We start from the raw sequence: 22,163 nt of genomic DNA on the forward strand, positions 1-22,163 counted from the left end.
CAGTAGTTAGAAATGCTGAGTAGTACAGCCTGCCCTCTGGAGCTTTTCTGCCAAGCTCTTCCCTATTCTTAGAGCTTGTCAAAACAAATGGAGAAAAAACTATGTCCTAAGCCAACCATGTGCTGTTGTCAAAGATTGTCCAGATACTTTGCCTTGGACCAGTGCCACCACCTGCCTTTTGGGTGCATGCCTCTCTCAGCCTTTCTCCTCTGTCAACGCCACATCAAAATGAGTTATCATTTGCAGTTCAGCAGTTGGCCTCACCAACATGGGGGCCTTTCCCATTTGGTATTCCTATCATAGGAATGACAGCATGGAAGAGGAGGTGTAGAAAGTTCCTGGTGGAGATATGGGAGGGGGATCCCTATAACAGCTAGCCTGCCCCAGTAACCAGCATGGCGTCTCCACAGAGGATTCGAGAGAAGGGATAAGCGAAGCCTCTTCTTCAAAGGTGGTGGACCCTGCTAAGGATGGAGAGACCATGCAGAAGGACCCACATGAGAAAAAAATAAACAGTAAAGCATGTTTTAAGTGTCTATTAAGATGATGAAGATAGCTGGAAGCCTCTTTCTAAGCTCACTAAAATGAAGAAGAAAATTTAGAAAATAAATAAAGACCTTTAAAAAGAGCACAGCACATACAGAGGAGAGACCTTGTGAGCTTGTCACACCATTTTGTCATAAATTTCAGAACCTCCTCATCTGGGCACCACACGTGGTACGATGAGTGATTCTCTGACACATTCATTCAAGCAAGTTCTATTGAGCCCCTAACACTCCCTAATATTTACCAAGCACTTTATAGTTTATAAAACTCTGTTCATACTCATTTTCACATCTTGGCTTCCCCTCAGTTCTGTGGGGCAATTATTATTATTACTTAATTATTGCTTGTGAGTTAACAGAGGCTGACAAACTTAAGTAGCTTACCCAAAACTGTGCAGTGTGGTGGTTAATTTTATGTCAACGTGATCAGGTCTTGGGGTACCCAGATATTTGGTTAAATATTATTTCTGGAAGTGTCTGGGAGAATTATTTCCAAAAGAGGTTAGCATTTGAATTGGTAGACTGAGAAAAGTAGATTGTATCCTATGGCTTTTGTTTCTCTGGAGAACCCTGACTAATACACATAGCTACAGCCAAAATTTGAACAGGGGCTTCTTGACTCCAAATCTTCTGGCACCTACTAAATGCAAGGCCCAGCCAGCAAGGCAGACATGAAAGACTAGAGCCATTAGAGGGAATGTGTGAGTCCAGTGGGGAGGACACTGCCTTTTCTATACTTGAGACCAAGGCCTCCAACAATCAATAACAAGACTACAAGCTCAGTGATCTACTATGTGCCCAACACTGGTGGAGGCATGGTGGAAACAAAAAGAGAAACAAACATATGTCTGAGGAATCCTTTCTCTAGGCATGTGCCCTACTAACTCACATAAAATAATTATGAATAAATGAAGTTGTTACTGTTGGCAAGAATAATGAAGGAAGCTTTCCTAAAGGATACAAGGCTTTATATGAGAAAAACGTAGGGGGGAGAAAGGGTAATTTAGTGGCTGATCATAATGAGCAAAGGCATGGAAATAATGGTATTTATATTTATTACCATCCATAATGATGTTGTAGAGATAGGAAGTGGAGGATGGGAAGAGCTATTCAAAGAACAAGTTTAAATGGAATATAAATATGTGTTAAAAAGAAAAAGAGAAGGGAAGGTAGAATGAGACCAGATTATAGAAGATTTAGAAAGCAAACAAAACCCATCCTTTTAACAAAGACTTATAGAGTGCCTTTCATATGCCAAGCCCTCAGCCTAAATAAATATGAAAAAAGCATGTTTTCTCCTCTCCAAAAGTAAGTCACTGCCAGGCTTAGGAACTTGGATCCCATATTGCAAGTGACAGGGAGTTATGAAAATTTCCTGAGTAGGAGAAGGCAAAGGGAAAATGTATCTCCCTATAGTGGTAATCTCTTTACCAGCAAACAGAGAAGATGAAGAGGCAACAGAAATGTTACAGACCCACCCATTATTAGGAAAGTCCATAGGGTAGGTTACACGGGGTATTTTCTAAAAGAAATCTGTTCAAATCTGAGAGAGTTCTGGTGTGAGTGACAGAACTAGCTTTCATGAAGAGAAGCCAGTATATACGAGATAAAAGGCAATAAAAGGGTAAAAGGCCGGAGAAGCTAAACAGGGAGGAAGGATTTCAGCACAATAGGAAGGCACTGTTCTCTAGAATCTGACAAGGTAAGACCCCAGGAATGGGGAAACAATATAGAAACTCAAACACTAGGATCAGGGTACAGGGGTAGGCCTGAGTCCCAGAGACCAGGCAAAAGCTTGTCGATTAAACTCAGAATACAAAATTATTTTAGTTCCAGAAGCATGTCTGTCCCTTGACCTGGGTTAAGTCTATGGATGAAGATTAGGCCGACCTGTTGGAAAACATAGTGTGATTCAGGACCCAGGAGTCAAACACATCACGATACACGTGTCTGGAGTTTTCTATGGGAAGGCTCTATAATCTGGTTTAACATTGGCTGCAACCTTCTATTCTGCCTGTCTTTATTTTAACAAACTCTTAATTCCGATCATCCTGGTCCCATCACTCTGCACCCCCCCTACTCACCCCAGTGGACCAACACACCATACAGACACACAGGCGCACACACACTTCTGTTGCGGTTGGTTTGCCCGTACTGACTGTCTTACCTATCAGGTTCTCTTTCTTCATCCAAGTCCTTTCCAGCTTTTCTCTGAAATTGCCAGGGTTTGGGGGTTCCGTTCTCTGAAACAGAGCACAGCTTCACCTGGTCCTCTCTGATTAGCTTCTTTATTGTCATGGCATGGAGAACATTTTATAGGCCTGGATGTCACTTACTCATTTTGGTTACCTCCACTTAGACTTTGTTTCTAAGGGAAATTCATTCTGATTTTCAACTTTGGGAGATTTGGAAAATGTTTATCCCTTCCCTTTTCCCAGGCTGAAGAAAGGAGAGAATTCTGTTTCCTAACATTGAGACAGCATCAGCAGCAGAAAAATAAGGTAAAGGCTCCAGTGGGAGTGAGAGGTCAGGAGAGGAGCTAGAATGTGGGAGATTTCTATCCAATATGGCAGGTGAACCAGAGGCAGTAGTGGCCAGAATAAAATAACAGAGACAAAAGACATGGATATTTTATATAGGGGGGTTGGTGTTGGTTTATCAGAGACTGTCAGCACAAAGAGGTTATAATTACTATTGAAATCTATTTATAAGGTCAATAACAATCATAATAAAAATTGGGGCACCAGGGTGGCACATTTGGTTGAGTGTCTGACTCTTGATTTTGGCTCAGGTCATGTTCCCAGGAGCATGGGATCAAGTGTTTATATATGTTTATATGTGCCAAACACTGTGATACTGTTGATTTTATGGAGGCGTTTTCAACTCTGCTACTGGTGCCATGGAGTACATGACATTTTTAAAAAATTTTAATGTTTATTTATTTATTTTGAGAGAGTAAGAGAGAGTCCTAGTCAGGCCCCCCAACACAAGTCTCGATCTCACAGACTATAAGATCCTGATCTGAGCTGAAATCAAGAGTCTGATGCTTAACCAACTGAACCACCCAGATGCTCCTGGAATACATGATATTTTTCAGAGTATTTGTGAGAATAATTACAAAAGCAAGAATCAATAATTCTGTCTCATTTTTCAGACAGTATCTTTCTGCAAACTTATGAAAATGTCTTCTCATTGTAACTGCCAGCCATGATCAGAATTATTATTTTAATTAGAATTACAGTGACAATATACAGTATACAGTATTCTGAATTTCTGCGAAGCAAAGTTTCAGCACATATGTTTACGTCAGCTTGAACTCGAATCAGCAAGGACTAGCTTATGTTAAGAACAATTCATCTTTTCAGACAAATAGCCATAGTGAGGATCCAAGAAAATGAAAGAAGTAAGTAAAAACCATATTCTACTTCATGTAATATTGGAAACATATTGAATTTTCACTTAGGAGGTTTGGAAGATATCTGTCCTTTCTCTTTTCCTGCATTGCTAAATAGAATTTAATAAGTATAAAACTACTCTTATTACAGTTGTGGTTTTTGGGTAGATTAATTTTAGAACAGATTCTTTTATTCAGTGTTTCAGAGTTAGAAATGCAACTTAACAAAGACTAATCAGATATTTTTTGTTTAAGGATGTTTAACAGGAAGTTAAATATAAAAATCTCCCATTATTCCATATTGTCACTGGATATAAATGTGTTGTGTATGGTGGGTGGTGGTGGGGATGGGAGGGGGTAATTGCAATTATAATGGGGCTCTGAATCAAGCCAAAATCAGTTTTCCTTATTGAACCAGAGAATATTCAAACAAGTCCCCCTGACATCTCTCCATCTGGTTGCCACAACTTAGTCTTTCTGTTCTGCAAAGCCCCCGTACCTTCCTCCTCTTGTTCTTCATGCTTCCCTCTTCTGTTCTCTCCCACTTCAAAATGCTCAAGAAATGCAATTCACAGAGTCATTGTACTGCCAGCAGCCCACTCCATCTGTTTCTATCACCAAGCTCCTCCTTAGTATTTCTTAGTGCATTGTTCATTTCCCAAGGGCAACATTGGGCCCCATACACCAGGAAAAAGGAGTAAATCCAGGGTGTGGTTTCATTCAAATCTGCATTGTATATCTATGCTCTTCTCCAGTAAGTGATTTTGTACAGTTTGTTGCCTATTAACGTGTGACCTTTGACTAGAGGATTTCCTATGCACTGCATATGTGCTCAGTAGCCCTCTCATGTGGTAGATAATGTCTTTGATTGCATTGACACTTACTCATGCTAGGAGATTTACTCAGGCTCACTCTTGAAAGATCCTTCTGTGGCATTTTTGGCTTATACTAGTTTTCAAAGTCTTAGGAGGAATTAGAATAAAAGACATTACCTTTGACTCTTCCTAAGAATATTCCTATGATTATATATTTTTTTGAGATTTTACCACTTTACAGAGGTTCTCTCCCTTGCATTGGAGAGGTTCCATCATTGGACAAGTTTACTTGATATTCAGTACATCTAAGGAAGAGCAAATATCAGTTTAAGGGAAATAAATTCATAAAATGTATTCACACAAAAAACGAATCTTCCTAAAAGATAGAAAAAACACACGAGGCTGCATATGTTGAAGCAGAATTACTGGATGTCCACCAACCAGTCAGACAGGAATTCTTAAATGTAGGGATAATCAATTTAAAAGGAAAGACATTTCCTATTGTACCATCATTTTGTTGTTTTAATTTGAAAGCTGATTTGTCTAGGATGGACAGTTCTTAAAAATAGATTATAACACTTATATTTTTGACAGTATGATACACTAAATAGAACAAGGAACTTTCTCCTTACCAAAAACTTTTGGATAAGCATTCAGAATAAAAATAAAAACAATCTGAATAAAATCATATTTGAAAAAATATTAAAATATACTATTGAGCTGGAAAGAACATAAGGAAAATCTCAGAGACCAGAAACAAAGTAAAAGCAGAAAACCGGAAAACACCAAAGTGATCTTGAACTTTTGTTCTATCAATTCTTCCAGGAGTGAAGGGGCTATCACTCCACTTTCCACTCTAGAAAGGGGGACAGCAAGGAAACTAGCTAGCCCTAGCATTGGTAGGGAGGAAAAGCTAAATCTCTCTGGAGACTGCAAATCTATAAGCCCACCCGCATAGATTTGTAGGTTTGTGTGGGAAGCGGCAAAGATTCAGCTGCTTGGCCATTTGCTAGCCGGATTTGTCACTCCCCAAGGGGAGCTGCAAAATAGGCAGGGGAGCGCCACTCCCTGTCAGAGGAGAAGCCAGAAGATCAAAGATCAACCGCCTGCTGGCAGGGTAGCATCAGCCCCTCAGGTGCTGGAACACTTTAGTCGGTTCCTTTTTTACTCCAGTCTTAATCCCTTGACCCTGTTTCCTAGCAACCGACCTGGGTCAGCTGCCTTGTTTTCCCCGCCTTGAAGGCTTTATAAGGAACAGTTTTCTCAATAAACTCTCTCTCTCTCTTTCCCCTGATCGGAAACCCTGAGTTGTGTCTTTACTCTCTGTGCGTCCCCCTTCCTGCCCTTTCTCTCCCTCCCTCAGGAAAAGAACCCACGAGGACTCTCCGCCCTGCCGGTCAGGGTGGACGAGACAGGTTCCACTGAACGCCGGGGTCCAGCGCTCCCGGACCCGGCCTCTGGGTTACGACAGGTTTGCGACCACAAAACTTCAGATCTAGAATTAGTATATACATACCTATGAGAGAAAGACATATTTAATTCAGACCTTAAAGATTTCATTAATATAAACTCAGAGAAAATAATAACAAAATATATGAAGAAAACAGTGTTTCATAAGTGAGACCAAAAACAACAAAGATATATTCAGACACACTTAACACTTCAAATGGTAGAATTTACATATAAGAATATAAAATATGTATGATTACTATGTTAATAGAAAAAATAAGAATATCAAATAGGTTAAGGAATAAGACACTCAAAACAAAGAAAATGACCAGGTATATTTGGAAAAAAAAGAAATCACATAGACCTACTAGGGCTAAAATTTAAAAAAAAGAAAGGTTAAGAGTAAGTTAGACATGAATGAAGAGAGAATTAATGAATTAGAAGATAAATTGAGTGAATTACAGAAAACTAAGTACAAAGAAACAAAAATATGAAAAATATAAGGGAATTAATAAACGTGAGGAATAGAGTAAGAAGATCAAATATATATCTTGGAGTTTCAAATGAAAAGAATAGAAAGAAATAGAAGACAGGATATATGTGAGGCCGTAATTGCTGAGAAAATTCCCAGATTTTACTGAAGATATTACCTGGCAGATTCAGGAAGCAGAATGAATCCCAAGCCTGATAAATAAAAAGCAACTCCCAGCTAGGTACATCATAGTGAAATTATAGAAAACCAAAGGTGAAGAGAAGATCCTGATAAAACCAGAGACAACATAATGACTACACATAAAGAAACAGCAAGTAAACTTATTGCTGACTTCTCAGCAGCCATGGAAGCCAGAAAATTGGAAAATAATTTCTTTGACATTCTGAAAGAAATCAATTATCAATTTATAATTGTATGCCAAATGTAATGATCTTTTTTATTTTTTTGATTCATTTTTTAATGTTTATTTTTGAGAGACAGAGCATGAGTGGGGGAGGGACAGAGAGAGAAAAAGATGCAGAATCCAAAACAGGCTCCAGGTTCTGAGCTGCCAGTGCAGAGCCTGATGCAGGGCTTAAAGTCACAAACTGTGAGATCATGAGCTGAAGTTAGATGCCCCATACACCAACTGAGTCACCCAGGTCCCCCCTACCAAATGATATGGTCTTTGACAACTTAGTAACATGAATCTTTGTCATAAAAATAAAATTTATAATATTTTATCACCAACACATTATCATTAAAATAAATCATAAGGGTTGAACTGCACAAGGATAGGAAATTGTATAAGAGGAAAGGGCTGAAATGGAAGAAGAAGTGATAAGTAAAGAATAGCCCAAATTGTGGATAACTCTAAGCATCTAAGTAAACACTGGCTATCTTTTGGAGGAGAGGACAAAATGGAATGATACGCTGGCCAACAGTGGTATACAAATGATAAAGGATTGGTGGAATTTAAAACGATCCAAAGTTCTTGTTTTGTTTGGGAGGAGACTTTGATAATGTAAGTATGTATGTTACAATTTCTAAGGTAATCTTTAAAAGAATACATGGAGTGTTTAACTTGTAACTAGTAGAGGCTAAACGAAAGCTTTGGCAAAACAATAATAATAAAATAGCAAAAAAGAAGACAAAAACACAGCTAGAAAAGCAGAACAAAGAGAAACTACACAATAATATGGTGGGATAAATTCAGCTAAATTGGCAATAATGATAACCAGTATATTGAAAATAGACTTTAAGGCAAAAATCATACTTTAGAAGCCACAGAATCACTATATAATTATAGAAAGTTGCATATTACTACTAAGACATAATAATTCTGAACTTACATGACTCAAATGACCCAGCTTCAACAGAGATAGAACAAAATTTGACAGAATTTCAAGGATTCTTTTTAAAATCTAAATTTAAAGAAAGAGATTTTTAACACCTCTCTAAATAATTGATAGATTAACGAGGCAATAAATCAGTAGGAATGTTGAAAAAAATGAATAATATGAACTCAATCGTAGGTCTTTACACAGGCCACTGCTTCCATCAATTAGGGAATACTATTCATTTTAAGTACACATAAAACATCTACAAACGTGTTTACAAAGAAAACATTTACAGGGGCACCTGGGTGGCTCAGTTGGTTAAGTGTCCGACTTCAGCTCAGGTCATGATCTCATGGTCCGTGAGTTCTAGCCCTGCACGAAGCTCTGTGCTAACAGCTGGGAGCCTGAAGCCTGCTTCAGATTCTGTGTCTCCCTCTGTCTCTGCCCCTCACCCCTCCGTGTGTGTGCGTGTGTGTGTCTCTCACAAAAATAAACATTAAATTTTTAAAAATGAATATTAAAGTGATAACTGGAAAAAAACCCCACATATTTTGTAACATAAAATTACATTTCTAGTAACTGATGGGTCAAAAAGAAATTACAAAGCTATACCACTGATAATAAAATACTGCTTATCAAATCTTGGGATATAAAGCTAAAATAGTACTTACAGGAAAATCTGAAGTCTTAAGTGATTATATTAGCAAATATAAAAGGCTAAAATTAATGTACTAAACATCCATCTTTAATTTTAAAAAAACCAAGTAGAACTCAGTAAGTAGAAGGAAAAACAAAGATAAGAGTTAAAAATAACAAAATAAAAGACATTCAGTACAGAGTATCAAAAAGCCCTAAGTTATTTTTAGAAAAGACTAATAAAATTAGCAAATCTCTGGAAAGATTATTCAAGAAAAAAGAATGGAGGCACATATACATAACCTTCAGAATAAAGGAAGAGATAGAGATACAGTTACATTCAATTATAAAAATAATGAGAGATTATAACAACTTCATATCATTAATTTTAAAACAAAAATGTAAATATTTTAAGAAAAATATAAGTGCTTGCAACTAATTCAAGAATAACAAGAAAACCTAAATAATGTTAAAACCATTAAGGAAATCAAATCAGATGTTAACTACATAAAACAAACAAACACAAAAGACCTCACCAGGCCCATACAGTTGTCTAAGTGATCTCCAAACAATCTAGGAACTGATAATTCTAGTCTTATTCGAACTCTATCAGCGAACAGAAAAAGAGTACTTCCCCATCCATTTTACAGACTAATATAATTTTCCTATCAAAACAAAACTAGGACAGTATGAAAATTACAAGTGGATTTCTGTTGTGGACAGAGATTATTTAAAAAAAAATTTTATATCTTTATTTTATTTTGAGAGAGACAGAGAATGAAGGGGGGGAGGGGTAGAGAGAGAGGGAGACATAGAATCTGAAGCAGGATTCAGGGTCTGAACTGTCAGCACAGAGCCTGATGCAGGGCTCAAATCCACAGACTATGAGATCATGACCTGAGCCGAAGTCAGATACTTAACCGACTGAGCCACCCAGGCACGCCAGACAGAGATCATTTTAATTCCCCACAAGCAATGAGAAGGATTGGGTTGAATTCAACTTATGATACTGAAATTATTTACTAACTGTAACAATATAAGAAAATTACAAGAAATTTTCTTTTTAGCAAGCAGCAAATGAAAGTACTAAAACTGGAGACCTTAGAGCTTTTCTGAGTAGAGATTCTGTATTTGCATGGATGAATCACACACGGCCTCCAGTTCCTGATAACAGGACTCAGGTGAATAGACCAGGTGGGACCTTCTCTGTGAGGCATCCCGTGCAAATTCGTACAGGTCTGTAGCAATCATAAGATGCTACTATGGACAAAACACCTTAGTAATAACCTGATCATTCTTTAAGGAACTCTGCAGTCAAAAATGAGATGAGAAGAAGGTTAAGAATGTGCTATACAAATGGGAAGTCTTAATATGCTGAGTGTGTTTTCATGAGAGGTGAAAAACCCCACAGGATTTGAAGGAAGAGGGTAGAGAGGGGAAAGGATGGTCAGTAGAGAGAGTAGTCCAGTTTTGAAAGTGGGGGAATGTAGTGCAGTGGGCAAAAACAGTTGTGAAAATAGACTACTGTGAGTGTGAGTGTTGGTAGTACCAAAAAACTAAGGTAAAAAAAATTAAGTTGTTAACTGAATTCTAAGCTGCATGAGAGTAGGCAGAGCATCTACCATGTTCTAAGTGTAGGTCCTGGCGTGTAGGAGACACTCAACAAACTCAGTTGCATGAGTGGAGGTGTGAATGAATGCATAGCTAATAGAGTATTAGCAAGGTAGAAGGAACCATGTGGTATTGGATTAGAGTGATAAAAATCGGCAGGAATTTATGTTTACCCAGGTGGGTAGAGATAATTATTGTGTATATGTGTATATACATGGGTTAGTTCTTAATTCTGCCTAGGGAAAGCATCAAGAAACAGACAACATTCTTGTAGCTCTAAGCATTCCCAGCACCCAGATCTGGGATTTTAATTCCATTCTCCAATAAAAAGAATCAGGGCTCCTTGGAGATTCTAGGGCTGGTGAAGGGAGTATGCAATGTGAGCCTGGAGTATCTGACAGTGCCAGAAAGTAAAGAAGGGATTAAAGAGAGAGAAAGAGGAAGGGGGTGGGAGAGAGAGAGAGAGAGAGAGAGAGAGAGAGAGAGAGAGAGAGAGAAAGAGAGAGAGAGAGAGAGAGAGAGGAAAATAAAATGAAAAAGAAAAAGAAAACCAAAAGACAAAACAATGAGGGAAGAATATATCAAGAGAACCCAAGAGTCAACTGAAAGAACTTCCTTTGGTTAGAACAACTAAGCTAAGCACTAAATAAATAAAGTAGTATTGGATTAAAACCTGAAGGATCAAAAATATTCATGAGTCCTTACTGATATAAAGAAATGATTGAATAAATAAATGGGAGAGAGTAGATTTCTGATATGGAAGAATTCCAAATACTTATGTAGCTACTGCCCCCCTCAGGGAGGTAGAGAATAACTCCTTGTGCTTAAGTGTGGGCTACACATAGTGACTTCCTTTCAAAGAAAGGAAGCATCAAAGCATCAAAAGTTGGGGGAGGGTACTATATAGTGAAGAACCCTACCAACCACTACCTCAGCCAGGTGTTCAAGGTTAACATCCTCAATGATAAGTCATGCTGATACCTGTACCCTTGGTATCGTGTGATGTGCTACTCATAACTGGCATTTTATGTCTTTATTCTTTCTCCTCAATCCTGTAACTCCAATCTAAGCATAAGAAAAATATCAGGAAACAAAATTGAGGAACATTCTATAAAATACCTTACCACTTGAAACTGTCCAAGTTATCTAGAACAAGGAAAGTTGAGAAATTATCACAGTTTAGAGCAACCCAAAGAGACAAGATCTCTGAATGTAATGCAGTGTCCTGGATGCAATCCTGGATCAGAGAACTAGGTGAAAACTATTATTTAATCATTAGTTAATAATAGTATATCAATTAGTTGATAGTTCATTAGTTGTAGCAAATTTACCTTACCAATTTAAGTGTTAACAATAGGGGAAGAAGGGTGGAGCAAATGGGGATTATGGATGCTGTCTTTGCAACTTCTCTATAAATCTAAACTACTGTAAAATAAAAACTTTATTTAAAAATATAATAGCTAACATTTCCTAAGGGCATCACATATGCCAACTGTTTTAAGTAGTTGGCTACTAAGGACTTTAATCTTCACAACAACCCAATAATGCACACATGATTATCCAATTTCATAAAGAAATTGAAGCAAAAAGGGGTTGAGTAATTTGCCCAAGGCTGTCACACAGCCTACAAGGGCTGGAGAGGAGAATGGGGCCTCGGAGAAAGAATGTATAAGACGATCTCTAGAAATGCCTCTTAGCACTGTGATTTGATTTTTAACAGATCTGTTGCATTGAGGAAGGAGTACATGGCAAGTTAAAAAAAAAAGAGAGAGAGCTAATATTGAGGCATTTTTGGAAACTATGGTAACAGATTAATAGGGTTTCAAACTCTTACTGGAGTAGAGGGGAGGGGAGAGGGATTATGGATATAAATGTGAGTAACTTAAGCTTTATAAAAACAATTTCAATAAAATGAGGAATTTACTTGGTGGGAGAAATTGGCAATGGTTATTACCCAGAAATACAGGAGGGAAAATGGCCGCACTCGAAAGGATTAAGACAGCTGGCTCAGGTAGAGTGCAAACCGTTATGTGAAAATAATCATAAAAGTTTTAAAATGTGGATGATTGTCAAATTGTATAACTTGATTGTGAACAAAAGTAGAAGCCTAGAGATTATAGCCAGAGGAATGGAGGAAAAAAAAAAAAAAACTTTTGAGAGCATAAAGGCAGCCCTGCTATGCATAAGAGAAAAAGTGCAACAATCAAAGCATAACAAAGAATGAGGTTGTATTTTGTTTAATATAGTAGAGAGTTGAAATATAAGAAAGAGTCAAGGAAGCCATTATTTGGATAGGCAAACCTAAAAATGGTTGGCTCCCGTAAAGGAAACGGTGGAAGATCTGAATAGATTCATTCAGACATGGGGTGAGGCAGAGAAAGCAGCCTCTAATGTGACCTTTGGAAGCCATATTTATTCTGGCGATTGACTTGTGCACTGGCTGAAATTATTTTCTGTTTGAATGAGTCTTTTCTCATAATCTTCCTTTTCTTCCTAATATTGGACTTTGGGTGTTTTCTTTCCCCTCGTCTTCTTTCCTTCTTTCCATTTGTATCAGCCATAGGGCACACCTTCCATCAGAGGTCTGCGAAGACTGTGTGGAGACTGTGCATTCAGAAAGACACAGAGATGGAGTGTAGGAACTGTTCCTTAAGATGAGCAAATCCTGCCTCCTTTTTCAGACTGACATCTTCACAAAACAGAAGATTTCAATAAGGTTTCCTTCCTCTTACATTGTTACTAGTAAGATTCTTTACATTTCAACCAAATCCTCTCAAACTTCTTAAAAACATAAAAGATGCCTGTATTGTGAATATTTCTTTATACTTCACCTAGAAGCCAATGCTGGTCAATATCAGAAAAAAAGACGTCAAACAAAATACATATAATAAGAACTGTGTTGTAACGAATGTGATTTTTCAAAGAACTCACCACATATCAAACTATAGGAAATGTAATTTTTTAAAAAAATGCACTTAAAGATCCCTGTATTTAGTCAGTGTTCTCCAGAGAAACATAAACAATAGAATAGATAGATATAGATATGGATAATACAAATGTAGACACAGGGACATATAAAATTTTTTCTTCCCAAAAGGTCGTTCTGTGGTCTGGCATATGATTTAGGGTACGCTCACCTCAACCATAGCTTTTGAAACTTGTACACAGTAAAAAGAAACTTATTATTTAACATAGCACAAATTTATAAGTGACAGACATCTGATAAAACATTAAGAAATCAAACATTTAGCTAAGCATTTAAAGAAATGACTTACCATGAGTTATGGATTCTGAAATAGTCCCCAAAGGATTTATAGCAAATCCCTTCACTGAAGACATTTAAAATTAGATTCAAAGAAAAATTTGAGTGAGAGCACACTGGCGTGGAAACTCCCACACTAGCAAATATGAAACAGATGAATTTTAGCTTTTTCTATTTTTAATATAGACAACCGTTATTTTTCTGATTCATTAAAAAGCAGATCTGGCATTCTAAACTCTTGGCCACAAACAACACAAAATAAAATAAAAATTCAATCGACATCACGTAAGTATGGTTCCAGAGACCTATAGTTCTAAGAGACAAGGCATTCAAGGCGCAAACTGTAAATTTCCGAGTGTTTTTATCATTCACAGAAACAGGATTCTTAGGGAAGTTCTTCTTTAGAGGTGATCTACTCCCAAACTCCCCACAATGCACTGGGGTTGAGGACCGGAAGCACACTGCAGCTGATTTTAATTACCACGATGATGCATAGGGAGAGATGTGATATCTGGGGAACTGGCTTCTAAACAATGAGGGGCTTTAAAGATTAAAGTCAACACGTTAAATTGCACTCATGACTGAAATGGAAGCCAATACTGACCATAGACTGCAGGTGTAATATTCTCCATACGTTTTGAAACTTGTAGCTTCAAGAGACGAAGCCCTCTGCGTCACACGCAATAAAAACTCAAGGACAGCACATTATAACATTATGTTTTGAAGGTTAGAAGCACAAGGATCATGATGGTAAATAGCACAAATGCATTGTGGGAAGTGTTCTTCGATGCAGAAAGCCAGTCTGAGAAATCGGGGAACGTCTGTGAGGACTTCTTAGCCAAAGGCAGGCAGATTGGGGGAGGTAAATATACTCTGAATACCTGAAATGTTGGCCTAGAATTGGATTGATCCAAAGCTCCTGATGTTACCTGACAAGTAAGGATACTGGGTGCATCAAGAGCTGACTAGACCCTTTCAGGTATGAGAAATAATGCTTACACTGCACACCTAAATAAGAGTTTCACCGAACACTATGAGATTGAAGTAGAAAACTTTAAAAAGTAACTTAGTCAGTGATCACAGTATCCTAAAGAAACAGTGCATCCCTGAACAGTCCTTGGCGAACTAAATAATATTGAGGCCAAAATCAAACCAAACAAGCCAGGAGTAACCCTGCCAATGTGAAAGAAAATTCTCCATATAGTCTACTTTTGTTTTAGCCACTGACATATGGGAAAATTTATGTAGTAAAGTTTATGCTTATAAAGTTTCAACTTATATTTAGTTGGGGAAACAATTTATTATACCAAAAAAAAAGAAAGCTTAAATGTATGACAGATGGCAATGCTATTTTTTTTTTTTCTATTCTTGGCAGGGTCCCTTTTTAGCTTAAAACAGCTCTCACTTCTTAAAACTATGAACATTGTCATTCACACCTATTTTCTGAAATTAAACAGACCAATTCTGTGATGAAACATCCTATAAATTTGGTTCCTGTATAATGGCTTCCCACTTTGTGTCGTAAATTACCTAGAGTGCCACTTTCCCTAGAATAGTGAAATAGACCCAAAGTAGGCAAAGGGCATAAAACTTTCATTTCAAATTCTCTAAATCAGTTATAAAAATTTTGCCACGTGAAAAATCTTCTATAAACTCTGCCATTCTGTTAGGACTTCTACCCAGGAAACTATCAAAGGTTATCTTGCAAGTACATTCTTCCATCCTGAAATCTTTCTTTTTGACATTTAAACAATGTACCATTCCTTTAAATCATTTGCTAAGTTATAATTTATGTTCATAGATGTCTTAGTCACACGGTTCATTTTCTGAAAAATGAGCAAAAATGTCCATAGGTGTATCTGACTGTAAGCAGGCTAATTTATTGTATTACTTTAATATGCAAACCGCTTCTTTAAAGTGAGTTTATTAACTTGATAAAGAAGTGCAAGAATGTACTGTATAAGGAGGTGGCGGGCAAGGTGAAGGCTGCAAGTGGGTGGGTAATACTCGCTGAGTCCCCCTCCCTTCTGGAGACTAACCTGAGGGCAAAGATTAGATTGTAGCCGAGAGTTACTTCAGGCTTTCTTGAAAGTAACCAGGTTGTTTATTCAGACCATTGTGGGAAGCCTGGCCACTGTCAGGTTTATTAAAAGCTGACTCTCAAATGAAAATTATCAAAACTTGTTAGAGTGTTAGGGTAGCTGCTATACCAAACTCTGGTGTTTCAGCAGCTTAAGAAAATAAAGGTCTATTTTTCATGAACTTAATAGTCCCAAGCAGTGCCTTTGGCAGAGAAGCTCAGGGTTAAAGGAGACTTTGGAACCTCTGTGCCACAGCAGTCATTCAGAAATTCAAAGCTATATGTCACCCCAATATCCAGGCAGATAGGGAAGCGCATAAATACTGCTTGGGAAATGTTTTTAAGGGCCAGACTTGGATGTGGTGATTTATCACTCTGCTCATGTCCATGCCTAGAACTCAGTCAAAAGTTTCCTTCTAAGGATAAAGAAGGCTGAAAAATGTCTGATTCTTGTAGTAGGAGGAAAGAAAATGAAATGTTTGATGAGCAGCTAGTCACTTTTTCCCCCAATATCTGTCATAAAAATTTTATTGCTGCAAAAATTGGGGCTAGACAGCTGTCATTTGTAAGATAAAGCTACTGACGTTTTCTCTGCAATGTTAGAAAACACTTAATTTTACTTTTTTCTCCCATTCCATTTTCCCCTTCATTTCCCTTTCTTATCTGCAACCTGTTTTATTAATCATTTGCAAGTGATTTAGCTGAACTGATTGTAATGTTTTACTTTTTAATCTGGATTCACATTCAAGAAGAAAGAAAATTAGTAACATAGCATGACATGCATGAACATCTATTTAATTTTATTTTATAAAATCTAACTGGAGGGCCAACAAACTTTTTACTGCTTTTCTAATGAAAACACAAGACTCTTTTCCCAAACGGTTTCAAGCTATGGGAAGAATTATGATCAAAATGAAGAATGATGTAATCAATGATTACTTACTTTTATTTGTCTGTAAGCAATCTATCTTTATATTCAAGCTGCAATTCAAAGACAGTTTTCATGCTATAAGGGAAATTTTAATGAAGGACAAAATTTTGGAAAAGCTTCTATAATGTATTAGTGGTAGCGTACGTGGTTGCTACAGAATCCCTCCAGAAAACCTCTTTCTGACATGATTCCTCTGGATTCACTGTGTATCAGACATGTAATTCTCATGGCAAGAAGAGAGGGCTTCTAGAAGGGACTTGTGAGTAGGCTGCATGGATCTAGTCCCTCCCACAAGAGAAATACACATTTCACAACAAGAAAGGAAAGGTTGACAGGTTTTTTTAATTTTTTTTTTTGAGAGAAAGAGACACACAGAGAATGAGCAGGGGAGAGATAGTGAGAGGGAGACACAGAATCTGAAGCAGGCTCCAGGCTCTGATCTGTCTGCACAGAGCCCAAGGTAGGGCTTGAACTCACAAACCATGAGATCATGACCTGAACTAAAGTCAGTTGCTTAATCAACTGAGCCACCCAGGCACCCTTGACAGTTTTTGTCAATTTCCTGTGAACTGGTTCTAGAAATGGTGCTTCCTCTTTAATTCTATATTAAAGAATGGTGGGAGGAGAAACTTTCCCTTAGTAGGTCCATCTATGAACAGGACTTGAGAAGCAGCAACATTTTTAAGCCTGCTCCCTGTCCCCAACAATGAAGTAAGATAGTAGGGGCCGGTTATCACTATGACCCTCACACATATTTTTTTCCTCAAAGAAAGCAATAAAAAGAGTTAGCACATCTTCACCTGTGGGAGGTCAGCTGGCAGGTGGTGCTGAATGAAATTAAGCTGCAGGCCCTTGATGAAGTTAAGCATCCCCTTAGCCATCCCTGGTCCATTGGGAGAATGGAAGCATCTCACCTGCAAGCAAGTGCAGGGTTTGGGAGGACTAGTTCAGCATTTCATTTTATAGGTACGAAAAACAAAACACCTATGCTTGAGTTCTACCCCCCCCCCCGCCGCCATCTGCCCTTAAAGTAGTCTTATTGCAATAAAAAATAAATAAAAGTAAGTCTAGCCCCATTCCCCCCAAAAAGGGGGTCTCTCTCATTTTGGCAGTCCTAAAACTGGTGTTGTAGAGGTTTCTTAAGCAGGATGGGTCTGAGATTCAGGGAACCTGGCTTCTAACTCTGGTGCCATCAAGTCATACACTGTGGGACCTGGAATAAGGTTGTTGTAAGAATTAAAGGATACAACTATGTACAAGGTATAGCCAGTTATCATGAGACAGGAGTTGTTGTCATTACCATTATTATTATTTTTACTCTCAATATTATCTGGGGAACTCAGACCACGATCTTTTAGATCGTGGTGAGTGTGGGGTTGGGGGTGGGGGCAGGGAGATTTTACTTAATCAGTGAAGGACAATTTGAAAGAACTAGGGCTGATTAGGCAGAGAAGACGATTTAGAAAGACATTAATCCTGACTACAGTCATATAAAGCGTCTCTTGCAGAACGGATCCGACTGGTTTAGGAAGTCCCTGGGGAGAAGACCCAAGACCCAAGCAAAGGGTGGAGGTCTGGGAGATAAATTTCGCTTCACATAGGAAGCATTTGGGTCAGGTTAGAATGGAGGAGAAAATGGCATGGGATGTCTCTTTAGGGAGGTAGTTCTCCATTTTAGGTTAACCAGGATCGAAGAAATTTTGGTGTTGAAGTCGTGGACGGGATTCCAGCGATTCTGAGTTTCCCCTCGGACCACAGAGGCAACAAGAAGCAGAAGAGTGGGGGCAAAGCGAGTAAAAGGAAGCCAAACAACCTCGAGGCCAGCCTTGTCCTGCCTGACCCTCCCCATCTTGCACAGTTTTCCTGCTGGAAAATCTAAAATGTAATCTGGGAGCCCGGCCTCGGAGTTGCCTCCAGCTGGGAAACTCGGTTGCTACGGCGACGGAAGCGGTTGGCTCGGGGATTCCAGGCAGGTTTGGGGGAGGGGGACTACGTTAGTTCAGGAATGGGGCGTGGCTTCGGTTACTATGGCAGCGGGGGACGCTTAGTCCGGGCCTGAGACCAATTAAGACGCCAATGCCCTTCCCGTCCTTAGCATGGCACCCAAGAAAGAGAAAGGCGGCACTCTGAGCACCAGTCCGAATACATGGGAACCCTCGCTCATCGCTGCACACTTCAATCAGGTGAGCCCAGAGCCCTGTAAGTCCTCTCTGACCACAGCAATGCCTGAGCCCCGCCAGAGCCTCCGGGCAAGACAGCCAGGCTCGCCCTCTTTTCCAGACGCCACCGCTGCCCCTTCTGACCACTGTTCTCGATTCCGCTCTCCTAGGCCTGGGATTCCGCCCACCAAGCCCCCGCACAGTCCGGTCCGCGCAGAGTGGGCGTTAAGGGAAGAAGGAAGGGGCCCCGGGTCAATCAGTGCGATTTCAAAAGGTGGAGAAACCTGTGTGAGGGGGAAGGGAGGTGGTGTAGCTCTGACACCTCAAGATCCTTTGCACTGAAGTCGCCTAGATGGCACTCCAAAATTACACTTTAGGAACGGTTTGCTTCCTGCTGACATCGGAAGGAATCACGCTGTTAAATCATCCGTAGCCTGGCCTGCAGTAAGTAAGGCTTACTAAATGCCGTAGGAAGAGACATGGAGTAGTGAAGGCATCAGCGTATTTAATACAAGTGAGCCCTCTGCAGAGAGGAGAAGATGAGATTCCTCTGGAATGCCCTGATGGCACACCACCAAAGTTTTGATATATTTTGAAGGTACTGTAAGAGAGTACTGAGGGGTTGGGCGCTAGACTCACCCATAGGTAGCAAAAAGACGCCAGGCAATCTATAACCCCCCTAACCCATGACTTCAAACTGCAGCACATCCCAACCAGACTAGCTCCCCACCCCACTCATTCCCACCAACATTTAGTTGGTTGGGGAGCCCAGTAGCTCTTGCCGCCTGCCCCTGGGAATACCCTGCTACACTTAGTTGCTTCTAAGTCCAAGATGACAGTTGGATGGAGAAAGGTTGATTCTGGGAATTCTGGCCTGCCATTCATTCCACAGTACTTTAAAAACTGGAAAAACATTTTTTTCCATTTTCTAGGTGTACATACAGTACACTAGAGAATCAGTACCTAAAGGAAAAATACATCCAAAGTCTTATGATGTCCTCTTGAGAAATTCATACTTACACGTCTTTATTTTCTACTGTAATTGTTTTTTCCTGAGAATGGTAATTCTAAGGAATTCTACCTAATGAAGAAAAGTGGCTAAGATACCGCTGATGCCGACGTGACGTCATGGAATTTGGGGTTATTTCTATAACGTTAAGAATGAAGGATGTCAACTCCATAATTCTCAGTTACATTCTCAAATTCTCAAAGATGTTTTTCAAAATACCCTGTAAAAGCACCCTCTCTTTTGCTTTTATGAGTCTGCACTGGCCAAAATAACTTTTTCTCCATTTTCTTTAAGATTGTGCAAGCCAAGTTTGGGCTTGGAGTGAACCTTTCTGCCTGAATTATAAACTGCTGAACAACAGAATTTGATGGAGGTGCTGACTGCATTAGCTTTAGTGTTGCAAATATGAAGCTATAATTTTCCTAGTTTAATGGAAAACCTAAAGACGCTATTTTTCCTTATGGGTCGAAAACCTGAAATAATACTCAGCCTTCTCAGTTCTGCTCAAACAGTATAATTTCAATAAATCTTATATATTAAAAGAATTTGAGCCCAAAGTAATATGTAGTTTTAACAACAAAAGTTGAACTTCTTCAGTTTGTTGGAATACATGTTTTTTGAAGAGCAGGGAAAGACAACTCCCCTCTACCTCCTCTTGTATTTTTTTTTTCAGTTTGATTTCATGTCTGCTCCAAGAGGAAAATTCTGGATTCATTAACCCAGCAGTCCAATGCTCAGAGGCATGATTTAACCACCAATGTAATAGATTCTGGATTGGGGTTAAAGAGGACTTATAGAGGCGTGAATTCCTGATCCATAGGGCTTAGCAAAGTGCTTTGCATATAGTAGGCACTCAAAAAATGTTTTGCCTTAGCATCCAAAGTTTCTTTCTGTACAGTTGCTATTCAGGGAAGTATTGTGTGCCAGTATGTATAGTTGAGTGTGTATGTGTGTCTTTCTCAGTGTTCCATAAGCCAATTTAGAATTAACTAATTAAAGAATCCACATTAGTAATGATTTTGAATTCACATACACATGGAGCTGCACTAGACTTTAATGAGATCAGTAAGTTCATAATCTGGTTTCAGTGAACTTACCTTGTATTAGTATTTTGGGCTGTCCTTTCAGCCTGGAATAATTGCTAATTTTTTAGTATGTTTTAGTTGGTCCTAAAATACAAAATGATAGCAAATGATACAAGGTAGTCTGTTACTAAGCACTAAATGACTAACTAGAGGTTAGGAAGATGAATGTGGGCTGGGATTGTCAGGAAATGTTTTATAAAATTACTTGCCTTTAGCTAGGCCCTAAAGAATGGGTAGACTTTGAGCTGGTAGGATGAAAGAGGATGATTATTTTATGGAAGGAGACCAATATATGCCTTAAATAAATCTGGGCCATTTAAATTGAGAGAGAAATGTGGATTAGACTGCTTCTGGCATACATTGTTCTTAAACGAATCCCACCAATCAAGAAGTCACTTACTGAGGCTCCTGGGTGGCTCAGTTGGTTGAGCATCTGGCTTCAGCTCAGGTCATGATCTCATGGTTCGTAGGTTGGAGCCCCGCATCGGGCTCTGTGCTAACAGCTCAGAGCCTGGAGCCTGCTTCAGATCCTGTGTCTTCTTCTCTGACCCTTCCTTGCTCAGGATGTACTCTTTCTCTCAAGAATAAATAAAACATTAAAAAATGTTTAAAAGTCATTTACTAACTGTGCTATCCAGGTATCAAAACATTTATCTTTTTAATATATGTGCATTATCACACCTTAAATTACATAAAAATATTTCGGCATGTTGGCAATAAGATTATAAAAGTACATCTTAGTGTGGGCTTGTATGTGACATAGACATTATATTTACGATCTCCGGCAGCATTAGGGAGTTAAAGATGCTTTTGAAAGAGAAACTAAAATCTTAGTGCAACTGTCAAAGCAGCCTCTACTGGTCACAGTGAGAGGAAATGGTGTTAACCTAAGCACTCGGTGACTGACTGGAGGCGCTATTTGGAGACATTCTGGTCTAAGATATTTTTATTTGTACATTCTTATCGTGGTAAAATAACAAAATTGGCCATTTCCACCATTTTTAAATGTACCGTTGGTGGCATTAAGTACATTCATCTTGTTTAGCCATCACCACCATGCCTCTCCGGAACTTTTTCCCTGACTCGAAACTAGACCCATTAAAGAGTTCCCTAAACCTCCCTCCCCCCGGCTCCTGGCAACCACCGTTTTATTTTTTGTATCTGTAAATATAACTAAATATTTCATTGTAAATGTGATCATCCAGTGCTGGTCTTCCAGTGATCGGGAGCATGATGTCTTCAAGGTTCATTCATGTGGTAGCATATATTAAAGTTGCCCTGTTTCTAAGGCTGAATAATATTCCATTATATGTAGAGTACGTTTTATTTATCTATTCACCCATCGATGGGCATTTGCTTCTAATTCTTGGCTATT

At 38.8% G+C, this 22,163-nt stretch overlaps 1 protein-coding gene across 1 annotated transcript in view; it reads left to right on the plus strand.

Moving 5' to 3' along the window:
- The first annotated feature begins 18,572 nt into the window (after positions 1 to 18,572).
- SPAG17 (sperm associated antigen 17) overlaps positions 18,573 to 22,163 on the plus strand; it is a 224,761-nt gene continuing 221,170 nt past the window's right edge. Inside the window, exon 1 of the mRNA XM_029945849.1 lies at positions 18,573 to 18,718. Coding sequence (XP_029801709.1) covers positions 18,632 to 18,718 — 87 coding nt within the window. The 5' untranslated portion in view covers positions 18,573 to 18,631. The remainder of the gene's footprint in view (positions 18,719 to 22,163) is intronic.

This window comes from Suricata suricatta, chromosome 8 (assembly GCF_006229205.1).
Source record: "Suricata suricatta isolate VVHF042 chromosome 8, meerkat_22Aug2017_6uvM2_HiC, whole genome shotgun sequence".
In the NCBI taxonomy this organism is placed as follows: Eukaryota; Metazoa; Chordata; class Mammalia; order Carnivora; family Herpestidae; genus Suricata; species Suricata suricatta.